The following is a 21,970-nucleotide window of genomic DNA, read 5'->3' on the forward strand; positions in this document are numbered from 1 at the left end:
CACAGAGAACACACATAAAATGGCAGCCTCCATTCCTTCCACTACAAAGAATATATTTGTTTTTACTGCTTCCCCTGTCCCTGGCTCATTCAGTGTTCTACAGTTTTTTAAATCCTTCATGACTGACAATCCACAGGGCCAGCATTCAATTCCTTGCTTTGTTGTACAAAAGCTTCAGACTTCTGGGAGATGAGATTGTTTGATCAGGTGGGCAGAGGAAGAGGCAAATGGACAATAAAATAGAGTTTGTGTCAGATCAGGGTAAATTGACATTCTTCTTCTTCGAAGGAACTATTCCTCTATTCCTCTGTTGGTTTTTGGTCGGGCGCTGGACGCTCAGAGAGATTAGGCTGGGGGCAGGTGCCTGGCACTGGTACTCATGACACGGGTCTATCACTATATAACAACGAGGTATAGCTCTGCTGGGGACCTGTTTGTCACGATAACAGGGTAGAGGACTTGGCCGGCCGCCCCACCAGACTTCGTCTGTTGAGGAGGGTGTGAGGACACCCAGCAGGACTAAAAAAAAACAAGACCTGACAAAGGGTGGATGAGCTCCTTGTGAGCCAACGGCCATCTTCCGTGGAAGAGATTAAAGCCTCACCACGTATCTACAAATCGTATGCTATGCACCTAGTTGGAAGAGACATGAACTCGGGCGCTGCACCGTGTGCCTGGAACTGCCCAAGGCCTCCACCTAAGGAAGGGCTGAGCTCGAAGAAGCGGCCGCGGCTGGAGGCCGACACGGCCTCGGGCACGAGTTCGGCGGGGGCGGTGGCGGGCAGTGCCAAGGCGGCCAGCGAGAACAAACTGGAGGAGAGGCTGTACTCAGTGCTGTCACAAGATGGAAGAAGATGGAGGTGCATAGCTGCCAACCCCAGATTCGAATGGCACCCACTGACTGACTGACAGATTCGGAGGCTGTGTCCACTGGTCCTACACCCCTACACCATAAGAAGCGTTCTCTTATGTCCTCTGTCGAGGTCTTTCAACATTCGATAGGTTTCATTGAAATTTACACTCATTCTTCTAAATTTCAGTGAGTACAGACCCAGAGCCATCAAATGCTCCTCATATGCTCTACAACATGAAATCCTTGAAAGTGAGTCCATAGGTTGTGGAATCAATTCAGAGTGGCGGTGTGTGAAGTTATCCACGCTGGTTCAGGAGTCTGATGTGTAACTGTTCCTGAACCTGGTGGTGTGGAACCTGAGGTCCGTACCTCCTTTCTGACAGCAGCAATGAAAGGAGATTATGGACTGGATGGTCGGGGTCCTTGATAATGCACATTGCTTTCTTGTCGCAGTGCTCCTTCTAGATCTGCTCAGTGGTGGGGAGGGTTTTTCTTGTGATGGACTGGGCCATATCCACCACTTTATGTTGGCTTTTTCTATTCTTTTGGTCAGGACTGTGGTGATGAGATAAAAGATCAGTCATAGTTTCATTGATTGTGGAGCAGGAACGAGGGGCCAAAAATCCTCCTGATTTTATTGTTCTTATTTGGTGTGAGGTGAAATACTGACATCAGTCTGTCCGCTCATGACGTCGAGCGCTGTGGCTTTCTGCTTCTGATCACACCTCTGTATTTCACCTTCTGCACAACACCTACTTTCTTGTCGACTGCTCTTGACAACGTACCGACTAGGAGAGGAAGCTTTGTTCAGCCCACCAACGTCTACACTGTTCTGTGAGAACAATGAACACCAGGCATCTGCTGATCTCCTGCTGGCTAACTCTCTGCAACTCACTCTGTAAGTTTGATTCAGAGCAAGTCTTTGTCTTTAAAATCCTTCTCTCCAGGTTCTCTGTTACTTTGTGGACTTGGGCATTTCTGGGTCCTTCACTACCAGTGCACGGAGAGTGTAGGTTGGACACAGTGAAGCTGCCTCTCCTGTCGCACTCTCATAAAACACGAGTTTGACATGGAGAGCAAGAAAAGTTTGGTTACTGGTGGGTATTGAGAGAGAGGATTGGATTTTTCTGTAACCATGGAACCATCCTGCTTCTAATTCTGGAAACGGAGCTTAAGAAACAGGTATCAGTTGTTCACAGGATTGGGAAGGATTGGCAGAGATGTGGAATTAAGTACATGTGACCCAGGATCCCTCAGAACCCAGGAACTGGGATCTGGTCTGGAGGTGTTTCATGGGAAAAGATCCTGATGGGAAATCGCTGTAGGAATGATGGATGGTGGGGGCAGGAAGTGGTGGAGGGGCACTGGAATGGAGAAAGAGAGTGGAAATTGTTAACAGTCATCTCCCTTTTTGGCATCCACGCGCTGGTTTTCACTCTCTCTCGGCAGACAGACTGTCGATCTGTCAATAGCCCAAATCACAAAATTGGACATACAAGCAGTGAGAGAGAATGATAAAGAAAATCCTGATATCATTGCCAGAATCGGTTGTTAACCTGTAGAATGAGTCATAAACCTGAGGATTGAGATTGAGTACGAACACAGCAAAGGGTAACAGATATATCGTTGAAGAAAGCGAAAATGGAAAGTTGAAGGATATTAAGAACAGACTGTGAGAGCCGGAATCAGGACATGAAACAAACACAGCAGCAGGTACAACTGTAGTTCCCTTACAGACAGACGTGGGTCTTTGTAATGGGGAATGAAGGAACAGTAGAGGAAATAACCATGGCTTTTTGTGTGTCTTTGTGGAACACACAAAAACCTGCCAGAAATACAGGATACACAAGTGTTGAATGCAAGTGTAGAAACAAAATCAATCAGCATCAATGATGAAATAACATCATGAAAATGGATAATTGACACAGGCCTGATGATCTCCATCCCAGAGTCTGTGGCAAGGTGTCAGTAGAGTTACTCAACTTTCTGGTTATAATCGGGCAAACTCTACAGTTTCAGGAATGGTTCCTACAGACTGTTTCAAAAAGGAGGGAGAGAGAGAAAACAGGGAACCACACATCTCCCCAGCTGACACTGGGAGCGGGGACAATGTTGGAATCTGTGATAATGGGTGAGAAATGGAAGCTGTAGGGGAATTGTCACAAAGATTCACCAGACTGGTTTCTGATGTGGTGGGTCTGACATGTCGCTAGTGTGGGTAATAGACTAGGCCTCTATTCAAAAAGTTCAAAATAAGTTTTATTATCAGAGTAGAGATATGTCACCACATACAACCCTGAGATTCTTTCTCTGCGGGCATACCTAGCAAATCTATAGAACAGTAACTGTAAACAGGATCAATGAACAACAAACAGAACAAATGCAAATATAAATAAATATCAATAAATAACCTGTTCTTGAACCTGGTGGTGTAAGTCCTGAGGCTCTTGTACCTTCTACCTGATGACAGCAGTGAGAAAAGAGCATGGCCTGGGTGGTGAGGATCTTTGATTATGGCAATGTTTCATGTAGATGCTTTCAGTGGCTGGGAAGGTTTTATCCATGTTGTACTGGACCGAATTCGCTACATTTTGTAGGATTTTCTGCTCAAATACATGTTGTTCCCATACCAGGCCATAATGAAGCCAGCCAGCATATGGTGGTAAATCACTGGGATTCTCCTGTGATCTGGAAATTCTTCTTTCATTGGTAGATTTCTAGATATTAAGGAGATCAAGGAAAATGGCAAGAAAATGTTTTAGTCACGATCAACTGAATATGTCGTGTGGTTCAATGGTCGCACGTCTGCTTCCTGCTCCTGCTCGTCATGTTGACACAAGCTCGGCAATGGAACAGCAGAGCAGAGAGTGTGAGTGTTTGCATGAGAGTGTAAGTGCATCTGTGTCTGGGTGTATGTGTGTGCGAGAGAGAGAAAGAACACGTACCACACAATGGGAAACTTGAGTAAGGTGTATGTGTCAGAACTATGGGTTGTTTTTAAAGAAGAAAGGGATTTTATCAGTTTGTATGTGGATTGTATTTTCTCAGTGTCACCTCATGGGAATGTAGTGTTCCTTCGATTGTGAACTTTTCGTGTCTAATGGTTTGTCTTTGAACAAAGTGGGTTTTCACTTTGTGTTCAGTGTCTCATTTGGGATCAAGGGGATTGTTAATCTCTCCTTGTATTGATCACTTTTATTCAATTTGGGTTGATGTGCTTTCTTGGTCACTGTCTGAGTTGGAGAGACCAGGAGACTATGCTGTTGATAAGGATGTCTGATTCGAATCTGTCAACCATCTCTACAGTAGCTGTTTTGATCAGGACAGGGTTGTCTACACACACACACTTCCTTGGGTCAACAACTAGATCTTCTGTCTTGATTATGTTGAGGTCTATGTTGTTCTGACACCATGACAAAAGCATCATGATCACTTTCCTGCAGAGTGAACTCACACATATGATCTTCAGTAGTTTGTTTAGATTTAGACAAATTCAGTTTGTACTCCTCCTGGTTATCGAGACCCCTGTCCCCTTCCTTGTTGCTCCTCTTCAACCTTCCAGATTTCCCAGCATTGGGGTTCTCCTCCCAACACAGTTTTATGGAATTTAAACTCAGTCTACCTCCCTCGTGATTGGATTCAGTGGAATTCTGATCACAGTCTGTCCCAGTGGAACTGTGCTCTCCTTCTCCAGTACTAATGCCAGTGTCACAGGAACCGAAAGCCACACCAGGCTCCGAGTCATTCCTCCCTGATCCTATTAACGGTGTTAGCATGTGTTTGTGGGTTGTGTAATAATACAAAGTTCAAGACGTTTGTGGTCATGTTTGCGAATGTAACCCCGGTTGCTCAGTGTCTGGGGAGATTTTACACTCTGCGGCCATTTATTGATAACATCCTGTACCTAATAAAGTGGCCACTCAGGGTATGTTCATGGTCTTCTGCTGCTGTCGCCCATCCACTTCAAGGTTCAAGGTGTTGTGCATCAGAGATGTTCTTCTCCACAGCACTGTTGTAACGTGTGGGTATTTGAGTTTCTGTCACCTTCCTGTCAGCTTGAACCACTCTGGCTATTCCCCTCCAGCCTCTCTTATAAACAAGGCACGTCTGCACAAAGAAATGCAGCTCAATGGATTTTTTTAGTTTCAATCACCGTTATCTGTCGTATCTAGAGTTTGATGTGTGTGAAAATCCCAGCAGATCAGCATTGAGTTGCTGCCACATGATGGCTGATTTGGTATTTGTTAACGGGCAGGCGTCGGGTTGTATTGAATAAAGTGACTATTGAGTGTGATCCAGGCACAGCCCTGCAGTGGATTCAGTGACCAGCATCTCAGTGTGGAGAAGCCATCCGCAGTGAGACAGAGAGAGATACTGCAGGGAACTCGTACCTTCAACCCACCGAGTCTATGCTAACCATCGACCACCTGTTTACACTCATCCTACATTAACGTGTCTGGTCCAGACGGCGTACCTGGCCGAGTACTAAAGATCCGTGTGGTCCCACGAGCAGGAGTATTTAGCACTTTCTTCACTGTACAGCCACACGTGGCTGGGAAATGGGTGAGAACCAGAGAAGTTGCCCCAAACACACTCTGATCCATTTTTTAAAATTTCTCCTTCTCCATCGTATGATACAGGAGAGGGAAGCAGTCAGCAGTTCAGGACACATTTGTGGAATGAGAAAAGAGCCAACTTTTCAGGTCAAAGACTCTTCATTAGAACTGTGGAGAAGTAAAAACTATAGGGAAAGCGGGTGTGGGGGTGTCTCTGACAGGGTGCCATGGGGATAAGCTGGCTACAAGATTATCTGGTCAATGGCTGATTTGGAGCAGTTGGAACAGGGAGAACATGGACAAAAGGATATTGACGACAATGTATAGACGTGAACTATTGAACAGGAAGCCTGGTCCTGTAGGTCGGGCTAGACACCATCTCCACTACCACATCCAGCTAGATTCTCTTACACCCTTCTGAAGCCAATCACCCCTGGTGGGGCACAGGCTGCTGACAGCAGCTCACTAGACACCTCTATCCATCTAAACAGGGAATTCTGACCCTCTCGCACAACAGAAACTGTAGCATTGGACTGTACACCCTCTTTGCTCCAAGGTCTGATGAGGAGTGGAAGAGTCCTCACAGACAGACTCTAACTGGGACTCCACCCTCACCACCTGACTCTGGACGTCCAGGCAACAGGTGAGGGTCGGACAGTGCAGAGTGTACAGGAGCAGCCGGTGCAAGGAACCCCCTGGGGACGGGAGGTGCAGCCTGTGGGACATTTCCCAGAGATGGCTCAAGTTGCGCTGAACCAGCTCTTTAGGAGAGCTTGGGGGACCCAGATCCAGTGACAATTCCGGCTGAGTGGTCGTCACTGTGAGTCTGATCAGTCGACCTCCTGACCCCTGCACACACACAGTGAGGTTATCCCAGTATCTCATCCGCCCCCCCCCTACCTGACCACTGATATCCGGCTGCAGGCTGCAACTTCATTTCTGAGGGCCGGGTACAGAGAGTCTGGAGTCCCGATGAAGGGTCTCGGCATGAAACAACACTAACTTTGCGCTGTCTGTCTCACAGGGCTGGAACAACAGGATGGGCCGCTTGGCTTCCTCCCATGTCTTTGATTTTCCCAGGTCTGATTCCTCTTCCTATCACTGACCTCACCTACGGACTGTCTTGTCTTGTCTCCTCAGCTGGGACTGGGACTCCTCCCACCACTGTGACCGGAGCTCAGGGACACTCAGTCTCCTTACTTTTTGGGATCCCAGTCAGTCCAGACTTTGAGGTTCATTGGATTCGGGTATCGCCCAGAATCAAGATTGTGAAGTACTTGAATGGGAACATCAGCTACTTCAGTAATGAGCAGTACAAGAACAGGATAACCTTTCACCCTGGGAGCATCAGTCTGGAAATCCATGATCTACGGAGAGAGGACTCTGGTGATTATGAGGTGATGTTTGCAGCTGCAAGTTCAGGAGCTGAAAATAAAACAACAGTGCGACTGGAGGTGTACGGTGAGTGAGACCTGTCCCTGAAACACCCCTAATGGATGGGTGAGGGCAGATCCTGTGTGTTTCCCTGTTTACTGAACCTCACTGACTACCCGTGTCCAGAGCTGGGCTCACGGTCCCAGTGTAGTGAGGCTGAGTCAGTGTGAGTTTGGAGGATACACCCGCCACATCCACCAAGACTGAGACAGGAGCCAGAAGGGATCGAACCAACATTGGGGAATCTCATGTATCTGAGACAGAGGGAGCTCAGCACACAGGGAGAATGGACCTGGTGTGAATGGCCTGAACAGTCTGTATCTGTGGGTCACAGTTACAAACTGTATCTCCAGTCAAAGGCCTGCTCTGTCATGCTCAGGGATCCCAGTTATCCAGTCTGTTTCCCAGGACACTGCTTGTTAATTTCCCAGATTGAGGTCTGAGCTCAGCAAGGTGTTTATTCCTCAGCCTTCATGCTGTGCTGTGCTGAGTGAGACCCTGTGTATTCATTACACTGAATATAGTGTCCCAGTGAGTGACACAGTACACGGACACAACAGTACACGGACACAACAGTACACTCACACACAGCAATATGGTTCCTGACTCACTCTAACAGTAATATCACATTCACAATAATCTCACTCAGCAATGTTTGGCTGAGAAATCCTCTCTCCTCTGTTAGGACGTATTGTGTAGTTAGGGAATACACAAATATTAATCTCACCAGAACCCATCTTCAGACATGAAGGTGGATTGTAGATTGAATTTAAAATGCAGCTCTGAACAGTAGTTTTCCTGTAGCTGTGGACTGGAGCTGATTGCAATCCAGACAATTCTGATTAACATTCATTTTGTGTGTCTGGAGTGTGGGTGTGAACGACAAGGTAGGTGAAAAATATATGTAGGGCCAAGGAAGCATTGTTGGTACATTGTAACGGTACAATTATCCAGCATTTACCACTGATCTTTAGCATGTCAAATTATCATGTAATATTGAATCGGGAGTCTGCTTCATCCAAGATTGTCTCAATATGATGCCTGTTTTTGGTGAATCAGACATTTCTATATCCACCGGCTTTGGTGTCTCTCCGTTGACTTCACGTTACAACGTCCTCCATCCCAGTGTTAATGTTCCCCAGTTGAAGGAGGAGAACATCAGAACATGGGAAATAGAACACAGAAGATAGAAAATCATGAACATGGGTTGGAGACAAAGACCTCCTCTGGGATCGAGTAGGGGAAGAAAGGGACTGAGGTTTACAAAATTATGAGGGATACAGATCATGTAAATGCAAGCAGGATTTTTCCACTGAGATTGGGTCAGAGTAGAATTAGACGTCATGGGTTTAGGGTGAAAGGCAAAATGTTTAAGAGGACATGATGGGGAACTTTCACGATGCGTGCTGAGCATGTTGTATGATCTGCCAGCAGAAGTGATGGATGTGAGTTTGATTTCAAAATTTAAAAGAAATTTGGATAGGTACATGAATGGAATGGTTATGGGGGGCTATGTTTTGTGTGCAGGTTGAGGTGACAAGGCAGATTAAGTAATCGGCATGGACTAGATGGGCTGAAGGGCCTGTTCCTGTTCTGTAGTATTCTGGGAGTCTATGACTCTCTGAATCAGACAGTAGTCAACAAAACCTTTCAGACAATGAACCTGTTCTGAATATCATCTCTACAAAGGAGGGAGATCCGCAAGTTCTGCATCAGATCCAGCTGGAGATGGGCTCTTGTCTATACATTGGTCTCACTGGAATAGTGTCAAGAGTTAGAATCAGTGTGTCAGAGTGGGAGCAGGATGGAGAATCAAAGTGACAGCGACCAGAACTTCTGAGTCACAATTGTGCCTGAACTGAGATGTCCCTCAAGGTGGTTAGTGACACTGTGCCTGGTTTCTCAGTGGAGAGGAGGCCACCGTGTGAACACTGAGTGCAGTTCACTGCATTGGGAGTGCTTGTCAATCACTGTTTCAGCTTTTGGTTCCCTGCATGGAGGGAAGGGAAAATGTGAAAGTTCATATGAAGCCCCCCTCCCGTGGATGTCCAGAAAGTGGAGTGGGTCGTGGAGTGGTGGGAGTTGTGGGTTTGGCAGAAGAGCAGAGCGAGGTGTTACTCAGGGAGAAACTGGTCAAAATATGTAAGAAAGAGGGAAGGGAGTGGAATGTCAGTGGATCATCAAATTTGCGGATGACAGTAGTTGTGGGTATAGTGGACAGTGAAGAAGACTATCAAAGCCTGTAGCAGGATCGGGACCAGCGGGAATAATGAGCCGAAAATTTGCAGGTTGAATTTAATGCAGACGAGTACGAAGCCTTGACCCTTGGAAAGTAAACCAGGGTGGGACATAAATGATGAGTGGTTGGGCACTCAGGAGTGTAGTAGAATAGAGATATCTGGGAATACAGATCCATAATTTCTTAAAAGTGGTATCACAGGTAGATAGGGTCATAAAAAAAGCTTTTAGCACATTGGCCTTCATAAATCAAAGAATTGAGTCCAGGAGTTGGGATGTTATGTTGAAATTGTATAAGACCTTGGAGAGGCCTAATTTGCAGTATTTGTGCAATTCTGGTCACCTACGTACAGGAAAGGTATCAATTAGGTTGAAAGAGTGCAGAGTATCAGGACTCAAGGACCTGAGTTATAGGGGAAGGTGGGGAAACTTCTTCACTCAGAGGGTGGAACAAGGTGCAGGTGGAAGGGTTGGAACCAGGTTCGATTTCAATGTCTAACAGAAATTGGGATAAATATTGAAAGGGATGTGGAAGGTGATGTCCAGATGAGTATCAATGGGACTAGGAATGGACTAGATGGACTGAAGGGTTTGTTTTGGCACTGCAATGCTCTATGATTCAATGGAGTCTCATTGAAAGGACCAGGAAGCATAGATGTTGATGCACTGAATAGGGAGACGAGTGGGGTAGAAGGAGACGGACAGATGAACCTTACTGTTACTTTTGGTTGGAGAGGGTATGAGAACAGAGATGAAAGAAATGACATAGACTCAAACCTTCATCATAATCTGGGCAGGCAGTGTGGAGATGGAGAGACTGACAGAATAGACTGGGCTGTGTCTTAGGTTGGACCAGGTTCAGGGCAGGTCAAGGCTGGGGCTCAGTCAGATTTCAAAGGGAAGCTGGCACCACACAGAGGAAGAACTAAAGACATGGAAATGGAGAGAATTCCTGGAATAGAGAGCTATAAACAGGAAATGGAGGAGAGTTTGTAGATGAGTGTGGGTAGTGCATGTGGGAACATCCCCCGGCAGCAAGTGAATGGTGAGGGAAGGTTTAAACCGTTGGGTAAAATTGAGGTGGGATTGGCTTGAAGTTCACTCTGGAGTGTTGGGGATGGGATGGGGGAGTTGGGGATTGAGGTGTCCACAAGGATCTCCTTTATTCATCTTCTATCTCTCCCTCACACCCTCAGAGCCCGTGTCAGGAGCAAACATCATGGTTCAGAACATCACTGGGACTTGTAACCTCACCCTGACCTGCTCCGTGACCTCTGGCAACCACACCAGATTCAGTTGGTGGAGAGGAGAAGTTACAGGAGACAACAGCAGCCAGCACTTCTGGAAAGACGGAAAGACGATACAGGTTGATTGCATAGCAGAGATGGAGGATGTTGTGTACAGGTGTGAGGCCAGCAACCCCATCAGTGAGGACACCGCACAGGTCCGGCTGGGGGACGTCTGTAATCTGGACACATGTCGTGAGTGTCTGACGAAGATGTTGCAATTTAGTTAGGTCCCCCATCGCAGGAGTGTGAGACGGGACAGCATAGAAGAGCTTCATAAAAACATAAAAAATTTACAGCAGATTACAGACCTTTTGACCCACAATGTTGTGCTGACCATGTACCTACTCTAGAAACTGCCTAGAAATTCCCTACAGCATAGCCCTCGATTTTTCTAAGCTCCATGCACCTATTGAACGATCTCTTAAAAGACCATATTGTATTCACCTCTACCACTATTGCTGGCAGTTCCATGCACCCACCACTTTCTGTGTGAACACTTACCTCTAACATCCCCCTTGTACCTACTTCCAAGCACCTTAAACGATGCCCCTTTGTGTTAGCCATTTCAGTCCTTCGAAAAAGCCTCTGACTATCCACACGATCAATGCCCCTCATCATCTTATACACCTTTATCAGGTCACCTCTCATCCTCCGTCGCTCCAAGGAGAAAAGGCCAAGTTCACTCAACCTATTCTCATAAGGCATGCTCCCCAATCCAGGCAGCATCCTTGTGAATCTCCTCTGCACCCTTTCAATAGTTTCCACATCCTTCCTGTAGTGAGTGAGGCGACCAGAACTGAGCACAGTACTCCAAGTGGGATCTAACTAAGTGTATCACCACTGATTTTAATCCAGCTCCCTCACATTGGCCCTCATAACCCCCCTCCTCAAGTTCAGCCTCCACCTCCCTGACCACTCAGTGCCTCAGCTATCCTAAATAATCCTTCCCTCCAATCTAATCACTCCCTCCCTCCAGCAACAGTGCACAGTTGATTCAGTGTGGACCTTCTGCAAAATGCACTGTAGTTCCTCACCCAGGCTGTGCTGACAAATATGAGTGGAGGCTTAAGTATAAAATCCAAAAACAAAGGTTACCTACAAAGTTAATAATCCTCTACAGTATCCTGTCAGACAGAATACATACAAACTGGAGTTGCTAAGAAGGCATATGCTACATTAGCCTTCATCAATCACGGGATTGTGTTCAAGAGCTGAGAGGTAATGTTGCAGCTATATAGGACCCTGGTCAGACCCCACTTGGAGTACTGGGCTCAGTTCTGGTCACCTCACTACAGGAAGGATGTGGAAACTATAGAAAGGGTGCTGAGGAGATTTACAAGGATGTTACCTGGATTCGGGAGCATGCCTTATGAGAATAGGTTGAGTGAACTCGGCCTTTTCTCCTTGGAGTGACGGAGGATGAGAGGTGACTTGATAGAGGTGTACAAGATGATGAGAGGCATTGATCGTGTGGATAGTCAGAGGCTTTTTCCCAGGGCTAAATGGCTAACACAAGAGGGCACGGTTTTAAGGTGTTTGGAAGTAGGTACAGAGGAGATGTCAGGGGTAAGTTTTTTACGCAGAGAGTGGTGAGTGCATGGAATGGGCTGCCGGCAATGGTGGTGGAGGCGGATATGATAGGGTCTTTTAAGAGACTCCTGGATAGGTACATGGAGCTCAGAAAAATAGAGGGCTATGGGTAAGTCTTGGTAGTTCTAAGGTAAGGGCATGTTCAGCACAACTTTGTGGGCCGAAGGGTCTGTATAGTGATGTGGGTTTTCTATGTTTCTATGTTTGAGAAGATGGGCAATTACAGTTTTGATTCCTCCTCCATTTTCTTAATTCCTGCCACAAACATTTCCAAATGTGTCCGTCAACAGTATTCTTCTTTTGTGTCCCACTGGGAGCACCATGGAGTAGGAGGGGTTGGAGCGGAGTGTTGTGATCGTTACTGGAGGAAATAGGGGATGAGGGGACTGAGGAGTATTGGAGGGGAGGGGTGCGGGTCAGTGATGTAATGTTGATTAGAGGGAATGGGGGTTGAGGGGACTGAGAGGTATCAGAGGGGAGGTGATGGGTTTCGAGGTGAGTGATTTGATGGTGATTGGAGGGAATGGGAATGGAGGGATTGAAAGGTATTGGAGGGGAGGGGTGGGGTGGAGGACAGTGAGGTGATGGTGATCGGAGAGAATGAGGACTTAGGGGACTGAGGGATATTGGAGGGAATGGGGTGGAGGGACTGAGGGATGTTGGAAGGGAGGGGAGCGGGGTGGAGAGGTGGGGTTTGGAGGGGAGTTATGTGATGGTGATTGTAGGGTACTGAGGGACCGTGTTGAGGTGACAGGGAGTTTTCTCTGACTGAGGAGGGATGGAGTGAATTCATCGATCCTGTGTCACTGGGAGCATGAGGACTGGATTCATCAGGAAGCCTCTTCTACTCTCTGTTACAGCAATGCCAGATGCAGTGATCCTGAAGATTGTACTGTTAGTGGTGGGAACCGTCCTGATCTTTGCTCTCACTGTGATCCTCATGGTCACACGGAGAAGAAGACCTGAGGGAAGGGAAGTAACTTCAGGGACTGAAGGTAAGTGGATCTGACACCCTGTCGTTGAGTCTGGCATTTGGGGGAGGGAGAGAGAGGGGATGGGCAGGGGGGTGACAACAGGGGTGGGAGAGAGTGCTCAGATAAAGTGGGGAATGGTTTTAGTACAGACCCTGTCACCTCTCCTTTCTGTCCCACAGACCAATCGGAGACGGGCATCATTTACACAGATCTTCAGTGGGTGAAGAAGAATCGCAGTGTCTGGCAGCCCCCCAAGGGGAATGACAGGGTAATGACAGACACGTTACCCCTGGAAAGAGGCCACTCCTGGTCACTCACACTCCTCGGGGCAGACTGAACATAAGGCCTACATGTAATCTGCACAATCCCAGAATCAACAACAGGTCCCCATCACCGGAGATCGTTCCAACCACCACTGTGGAACTCAGCAGCGCACACACGGGGGAACAGCAAGATCCCATGTACCACTGAGGAGTCAACTGAAACTTTGCCTCAGTGATCTCCAGGCCTGGTCAGGCAGATCTAACAGCAATTGTATTCTCCACACAGTCACTGAATGCACTGTCCCCTCACACCCGGTTACTGGGGTACACTGTCACCCCCCACTCCCAGGCACTGGGGTACACTGTCCCCCACACCCAATCACTGGGATACACTGCACCCACACACACAGAGTCACTGGGGTACACTGTCCTCCACACACCCTGTCACTGGGGTACAGTACCCACACACCCAGTCACTGTGGATCCCTGTCTCATATATCCTGTCACCAGGATACACAATCCCTCATTCACCCAGTCACTGGGATACACTGTTCCTATTCATGCAGTTCTGCCCAGTAGTGTGTGCACTTCTGATGATCAGTCATGGTGTTAATATTTGTGTCGATGGGTAGTTAGTGAGTTCATTCAGAATGCACTGAGAGTGAGACCCTGTTGATGCTGGGTCAGTATGTTTGTTTGTCAGTTGATTGGTGCTGACTGGGTGATCTGAGTTTCCATCATTGTGTGTCGCTTTGCATGTCCAGGTCTTTTGTGTCCATGTGTCACATGTCGATGTGCCCAGTCTCAATGTCTCCCCTCTCCAGAGTCCTTATCTCTGTCTCCAGTCTCCATGTCCTGTCACTAGGTCCTGGTCTATATCTCCCTGTCTCTGTGTCTTGTCTCCCGGTCCTGGTCTGTATCTCCTTGCTTCTGTGTCCTTGTCTAAATCTCCCTGCCTCTGTGTCCTCATCTGTATCTCCCTGTCCCAGGGACCTGGTCTGTATCTCCCTATCTCGATGTCCTGTCTCCGGCTCCCAGTCTGTATCTCCTTGTCTCTGTGTGCTGTCTCCAGGTCCTGTCTCTGTGTTCTGGTCTCGATCTCCCTGACTGGGTCCTGGACTCTATTTCCCTGTCTGTGTTTCCCAGTCTCCAAGAATTCCTGACACAGTGTGTCCTGTCTCTGTTTCCCTTAAATCGCCCAGAGCTGACAGGTTCTGTTTCTTTTGTAGTTTGCGGGTCCGGAGGTCGTTGCCGAGACTAATCCCACTGAGTATGCTGCAGTGATGCACCATGCCAGACCCCCCATGGATGGGCTGAGGACAGAACCCCTGGACTGTATCCTGTAGTTTAGGATGGATCGACCCTCCCTCGGCACCGGCACAAGGAGGGTACGGACGCTCAGGGAAATCTGCATGTGGAACGGTGGCTTGGAGATACAGGTTTCCTCTGTGTCCCACTGTCGTGGTGAGGGGTGAGGTCTATGGGACAACAGCATGGCTGCTCTTTGCTGCTTTGCTTTTTAAGTGTTGAATGTTAGTTCAATAATGCTCCCCAGTTTTGCTGGTGGAAGAGATTTTGTCAGAACGTTCCCCTGTAGATTATCACCTTGATTAATCCTCCTCAAACAGTAGTCAATAATTAAATGAATGATGTGAGCCTGTGCACAGTTTCCAAATGCTCACGACTCTCCCATCTTGAGCGATCAACTGTCAAACACAGGTTCACACTGAGGGTACGGAATTATCACTGGGGAAAGATGGAGGTCCAAGAGACTCTGTCAACCTTCTGCCAGAAATCAGGAAGGGAAGGAAGAGGGCGGAGGGGAGACGATTTCAGGCTGGTATTGGATTTATGAGGAATGTTTATGAGGTGGGACTCAGTGGAGAACAGGGATTTAAGGGAGGGAGAAAAATGGAAAGGTTTAAGGGAGCAACAACACACACACAGTGCTGGAAGAACTCAGCACATCAGCATCTCTGCAGGAGAATAATAGTCAACGATTCAGCTGCCTGCTGCCTGAACTGCTCAGTTCCTCCTGCACGGAGAGTGTGTTGCCCAAGTTTCCCAGTATATGGGTGTGTCTCGGGTTTAAGGGAGAGGGAGTTGTTGGAAAGTGAGGAGAACGAGAGACAGGGATTTAATATAAACGATGCAGGAATACAGCACAGACAGGGAGCGACCATGTTGTGCAGGATCTGGTCCAGTGATCTCATACACCCACATGACCATTCGAGCTCTCTACACCTCACTAGGATGTGGAAGGCATGTCCAAAAGTTTAATCTCCTGAGATCCAAGGCAAGTTGGTACATTAATTACAAAGTGAGCTTGGTAATAGCAGGCAGAGAGTGATAGTGGGCTGTTGCTTTTGTGTTTGGAAGCCTATGGCCAGTTTTGACCAATAGGGGTTGTTGCTGGATCCTATTTATGTGCGTTGGATGTGATGTTTCATTGATTCGATTGTGTTTCTTGGATTTACTGACTGTGCCCTCAAGAGAATTAATCTCATGTTTGTATACGGTGACATATATGTATATTGTTAATAAATTTACTTTGAATTTTGAATGTACATTAATAATTTTCCATATGGATGTAGGAGAGATCCAAAGACCCTGATAGAGGTCTACAATATTGTAGGCAGAATAGACATGGAGGTTTGTAAATTTTTCCTCAAGGCCTAGTTGTTTAAGGCCCCACATGATATAAAGGTGGGAAATAGGAGGTTCAGGGGGACATTTAAGAAGAAGGTTTTCACTCAAGAGGTGAAAAATCTGTAACACTCTACCTGAGGGTATGGAGAAGGCGGAAATGCGCACAATATTTCAGAAGTGTCCGGACAAGCAATAGAAAACTACAGACCTGTTGCAGTCAAGTGTAATCGGGTACTCATAGGTTATCACAGATAGTAAGGGCATGTTTCTTTGTTGTGTGTCTGTGACACCATTGTATTCGACTCCTTTCACAAGCACCTCACAGTTCAAACTACATTTATTATCAAAGTGTGTATACATGATACAACCTTGAGATTCATCTCCTTATAGGCAGCCACAAAACAAGGAACCCAAAAGAACCCATAAAGAGAAAAAGACCAACAAATGTGCAGAGAGATTTAAAAAAAATACTAATCGTGCAAACAATAGGAGATGCAACAGTATTTAGAACGAAAGTGAGTTCACACATACAAAGTCTGGATCAGCTGGAGCAGGCCGCAGCCTCAGCCTCAGTTCATCACACAGCAGGGCAAATCATTGCAGAGCTCACAGGCACAAGGCCCTGAGAAGCCAGAGCAGGCCGCAGCCGCAGCCTCAGCCTCAGTTCGTCACACAGCTGGGCAAATTATTGCAGAGCTCACAGGCACGAAGCCCGGAGCACCCAGAGCAGGCCGCAGCCGCAGCCTCAGTGCAGCGAAGAGTGGAGCAAACGTCACGGAGCTGTAAGCAGAACTGGCCTGACACTCACTTCCAGTCCCAACACCCCTGCCTCTTCAATCTATCTGGCCTGGCATTTAAATCATCCAAACATCAGATCATTCCTCATTCTCAGGCAGGGGCCCTGTTGCATCGATACGCTCTGTGCCTGGATCCCACCGCCACATTCCGGCCCAGACCTGACCTTTCCCAACTGACCCAGTGCTTAGATCGATCAGACCTCGCTCTTGGTTTAGGTGGCCAGTCTCCAAAGCTCCTCCGCTCCAACTTTTCTCCATCTCGCATGCCCCGGCTCCATCCCGACCGTATCTCAACCTCACTCCAACTTCCTCTCCTCGAACATCCCTCGACCTCGCTCCGACTTTGCATCACAGCTGAACGCCTCGACCCTCAAGTCAGCCTCGCCTTCCTTGTTTGCCGTGATCGTTTATCTGACAAATCAGGCAGACAGCGGGATTGCCCATGTCCCACCATAGCCTTATGGCCAGGGCACCCTCCCCGTTCCATGCTCCAGCAGCCATTGTTGAAGCGTTAATACACAGATGCCACCCACGCAGGAAACAGGTCATTGGTCTGAGCGTGGTACCGACCACCGAGACACAGAAGAAGCATATCTGTGAAGCATATAGACAATCAATCCGGGAGCTTCTCCTCCTCCAGACATCCCCCTCCTTGAGATTACAATTGAAACCCATATCCCCATACCCTCCCCCCCCGCCCCGTGGATAAATCAGTAACTGTGGTAGATAAAGAGAGTGAACACCTCTTGTACAAACTTATCTCATCACATCAGGCCTGGGGGTGGGGGGGGAGCATACAGATTCACAAATTGTGATAGAACACTATGCGGGTGCACGGTGAGGTGAAACGAGTGACCTGGTACAAGTGGAAGGTCCCAGGCTTTTTCCCAATTTTCCCAGGGCTGAAATGGCCAGCAGGAGACAGCACAGTTTTAAGGTGCTTGGAAGCAGGTACAGAGGGGATGTCAGGGGTAAACTTTTTACGCAGAGAGTGGTGAGAGCGTGGAATGGGCTGCCGGCGACGGTGGTGGAGGCAGAAATGATAGAGACTCTTGGATAGGTACATGGAGCTTAGAAAAATAGAGGGTCATGTGTAACCCTAGGTAATTTCTAAAGTAAGTATATGTTCGGCACAGCATTGTGGGCTGAAGAGCCTGTATTGTGCTGTGGGTTTTCTATGTTTCTATATACAATATCCTGGACTTTTAGACTCCCTGGCAGGAAAGAGGGGGCCAACAGGATGGAAACTTCATGGCCAGTGGAGCTGAGGTGTCTCATGTAGACCCTCCAGAGGATGCACCTAGCATATTCTCGGCACCCGCCACCTCTGGTGGGGGATGGCGAGGAGGTAGTGGTACCATCTTGGTCCTTGCAGGTGTGGTACTGTGCATGGGCTGTGGTCCAGTGGATGAGGAGGGTCGTCCCTCAGATTCCTCTTCCCACAACAGTTGCATGAACAGCTGGCATCAGAGAGAGGAGAGGTAGTGGAGATCGAGCAGGACTGGAGTGATCCCAGCCTCATCTGCTCCGGAAAGTGCAGGTGGGGGGGGGGAAAAGAAACTCACCAAGAATGAAGAGCAGGACACTGGGAAGGATGACTCACTGCACGCTGATCTTGAGGATCCACGACAAGAAAGATCCTATTCATAGACCAGAGACACTACTCGGTCTGTCTTCTGGGAGACCAGACATCTGTGAGGTTGTGACAGCCCCCAAAGGGGACAACCTTGACAAGTCCCCATGTACAGACTTCATTGGTTACGTCTCGCGAAGACAGCTTTTCATCCCAGACATTGATGTGATCAGGTCAAAGGGAGACAGGGCCACAGGAACGCCTGAAGCTGCCACAGTGGTGTAACTGTGGGAGGGGCACAGCATCAGAGAGGGTGAGGTGTTCCACTGGCAGAAGCCATCACAGCACAATCCAGCAACAGAAGCACTGGGGCTGGGGGAGAGATAAAATGAGGTGGGACGGGGAGAAGGGACTTGCTTTGGCCTGATGGTGTTGAACTTCTGGAGAGTTGTTGGAGCCGCACTCACCCAGGTAAGTGGAGACTGTTCCATCCCGCTCCAGATGTACCTTGTGGAGTGCTGAAATGCTTGGGATGTAAGGATGTGAGTTACTCCCCATAGGATCCCCAGCCCCCCAGGGCTCTGTCCTTACCCCCCCCCCGCCTTTACTCTCTCTATACCCATAACTGTGTCACCACCCACAACTGCAATCTGCTAATTAAATTTGCAGATGATACCACACTGATTGGCCTTATCTCAAATAATAATGAGGCAGCCTACAGAGAAGCCCTCACCCTGACACAGTGATGTCAAGAAAGTAACCTCTCCCTCAATGTTGCAAAAACAAAGGAGCTGGTTGTGAACTAGGAATGGAGACAGACTAATAACCCCTATTAACAGCAATGGATCTGGGGTTGTGAGGGTGAACAGCTTCAAGTTCCTCGGTATACACATCACGGAGGATGTCACTTGGTCTGTACAAAGTGGATGTGCGGTGAAAAAAAACACAACAGTGCCTCTTTCATCTCAGACGGTTGAAGAAGGTTAGCATGAGCCCCCAGATCCTAAGGACTTTCTACAGGGGCACAATTGAGAGCATCCTGACTGGCTTCATCAATCTGTACTTCCCTCAATCGCAGGACTCTACAGAGAGTGGCGCGGACAGCCTGGCGCATCTGTGGATGTGAACTTCCCACTATTCAGGACACTTACAGTGACAGGTGTGCAAAGAGGGCCCGAACCAACAGGCTCCGGGACAGCTTCTTCCACCAGGCCATCAGACTGATTAATTCACGCTGACACAATTGTATTTCTAAGCTATATTTACTGTTCTATTGTACATCTTACTCTACATGCTATTTACTACAAATTACTATAATTTGCACATTACACATTCAGACGGAGACATAACATAAAGATTTTTATTCGTCGTGTATGTGAAGAATGTAAAAAACAAAGTCAGTTCAATTCAATTCATGAGGCTCTCCACAATCTCGAAGAGACTCTTCGAGGATGACAATTGATACAGCCACTAGGGATTTATTGTCTGTCATTTCCACAGGATTTTTAACCAGTACCACTGTCCTGCAGTTCTCTTTTTCTTTAGACCCTTGTTTCCCCAATATATCTGGAAGTTAATTATACCTTCTGCGTGAAGACTGAACCCAAGATTTAGTTAACCGGTTGTACATTGTTTCATCTCGCACTCACAAATCTTTTCACTTGATCAACAGAAGTATTCTGAACTTTTCCGTTTCCTGCCACCTGTGGGCACAGTGCTTCACTAACACCTTAACCTGTGACAATCAGGCCATCACATCTCGACAGCAGCTCTCGTCCTGCACAGGAGCTCAGGGTGTCAAATGGTGGCAGGAAATGAGTGAGGCTCAGATCATGTCCGGTCAACAAGTGGAGAAATGTGTGAAGCGGAGAATGTAGCTGGGCTCAGGGTGGGTGGTTGGATAGAGACAGACAGACAGAGAGAGAGAGGGGGAGATACACAATTAGGAACAAACACATAAGCTGAGACAGATAGATCAGCAGGGAGAGACTAAATGTACTGAAAGGCCAGAGACAACGTGAATGAGGGGAAATGACAGGAACACAGAGAGAAAGAGTAAGAAATGCTGACAGATCTAGAGACTGGACAGGGCCCAAGAACGGTGAACATAGAACTGTACAGCACAGAAACAGGCTCTTTGGCCCACAGTGACCATGTCAATCAAAATTATTACCACCTACCTATGTCTGGTGCCTGTCCCTCCATTCCCCGCATGATCCCATGCCTATCTAAACATTGTTATCAAATTTGCTTCCACCACTCCATCTACCACTCACTGTGCAGAAAATCTTGCCTCAAATCTCCTTAACTTTTCCTACTCAATTTGATGCTATCCTGTCTGGTATTTGATATTTTGCACTGGGAAAGAAATCTATGGCCATCTGCCCTGCTTGTGCCTCGTTATTTTATAAAACTCCGTCAGACGTCTCTTCAGTCTTTGATAATCCAGAGGAAAAAAATCCAATCCGTGAAAGCTAGCACTCTGTACTTCAGACAAGATTTTGGTGATCATCGTTATTACCAGCTGGAAAAATGGGCTGAAAAATGGCAGGTGGAACTTAATACAGACAGGTGCGTTGTTTTGCACTTTGGTAGGACCGACCAGTGTAGATCTTACACAGTGAATGGTAGGGCATTGAGGAGTGTGGTAGAAGAAAATGATCTGGGAATACAGGTACATAATTTGTTGAAAGTGGTGTCGCAGGTAGACAGAATCGTGAAGAAAGCTTTCGGCACATTGGCCTTCATGAATCAATGTATTGAGTACAGAGGATGGGATGTTATGTTGAGGCTATGAAAGACAATGGTGAGGCCTAATTTGGAGTATTTTGTGCAGTTTTGATCACCTATCTACAGGAAAGACTACAGAGAAAATTTACAAGGATGTTACTGGGTCTGGAGGACCTGAGTTATAAAGAAACTTATAACTTATAACAGGCAGTGAAGAAAGCTAATGGCATGTTGGCCTTCATTACAAGGGGAGTTGAGTATAGGAGCAAAGAGGTCCTTTACGTTATTTTTGTTTTTTTTTCTCACGGGTACACGTTGAAGCTGCACCCTCTCTAACGTGCTGATAGAGAGTTTTATTTGGGTTTTCTTTAGCGCTGGAAATGGTTACATCCTGACACGCGGGACTGAAGCAAGGTTGCGTTGTGTATTCCACGGACCAACAAAGACCGGCCAGTTTAGCTAACAGAGCAGCCGACACCCCTGCTGAAATCCGGAGGAAAACACACAGAGGATGCAGAGGGGGATCACAAAGCCGAGGAAAGAGGACCGGGTCGAGACAACAGAGACTTTTGGAGCAGAGGAGTTCGGTGGGTAATACCGTTCTGGCTGACCGGAAGTGCACTGAGAGCGGTAAGCGTAAAGGAGTTGGGTGCTTACTGATCTGGTTAAAAACGGATGGTGCAATCCGGGGTATATTACGATCGAGGAACGTGTTTGCAAACTGAATATTGAACTTTTTACTGTTGGACTTCGGCCACATTCCATTGTGATACAACACTTGGTGGCACGGGAGGTCGTTCCTGCCTGTGGCCATCGAACGTGCAGCTCCTCCCGTGGAGGGTCAGACACCCTGAGCCAATAGACTGGTCCTGGACTTATTTGCCATCTGGCATAGTTTGCATTTTGTTGTTTGATTGTTGGGATTTTTTGTATTGCTATATTTACGCTCTATTCTTGGTTGGTGCGGCTGTAACGAAACCAAATTTCCCTCGGGATTAATAAAGTATATCTATCTATCTATCTA

At 47.4% G+C, this 21,970-nt stretch overlaps 1 protein-coding gene across 2 annotated transcripts; it reads left to right on the plus strand.

Moving 5' to 3' along the window:
* The first annotated feature begins 1,647 nt into the window (after positions 1-1,647).
* On the plus strand, positions 1,648-21,431 carry LOC134355876 (SLAM family member 8-like). Of its 2 annotated transcripts, XM_063066385.1 has the most exons (7): positions 1,648-1,751; positions 6,550-6,870; positions 10,278-10,562; positions 12,821-12,955; positions 13,114-13,202; positions 14,427-14,585; positions 21,319-21,431. In XM_063066385.1, exons 1-6 carry the CDS (start codon positions 1,697-1,699, stop codon positions 14,541-14,543), a joined length of 1,002 nt encoding a protein of 333 aa, XP_062922455.1. In that variant the 5' UTR covers positions 1,648-1,696; the 3' UTR covers positions 14,544-14,585; positions 21,319-21,431. The 2 variants fall into 2 exon arrangements, with proteins under 2 accessions (XP_062922455.1, XP_062922454.1); XM_063066384.1 differs by lacking the exon at positions 21,319-21,431 and having other exon boundaries at positions 14,427-15,712.
* Positions 21,432-21,970: the final 539 nt, after the last annotated feature.

The sequence above is a fragment of the Mobula hypostoma genome, chromosome 13 (assembly GCF_963921235.1).
Source record: "Mobula hypostoma chromosome 13, sMobHyp1.1, whole genome shotgun sequence".
In the NCBI taxonomy this organism is placed as follows: Eukaryota; Metazoa; Chordata; class Chondrichthyes; order Myliobatiformes; family Myliobatidae; genus Mobula; species Mobula hypostoma.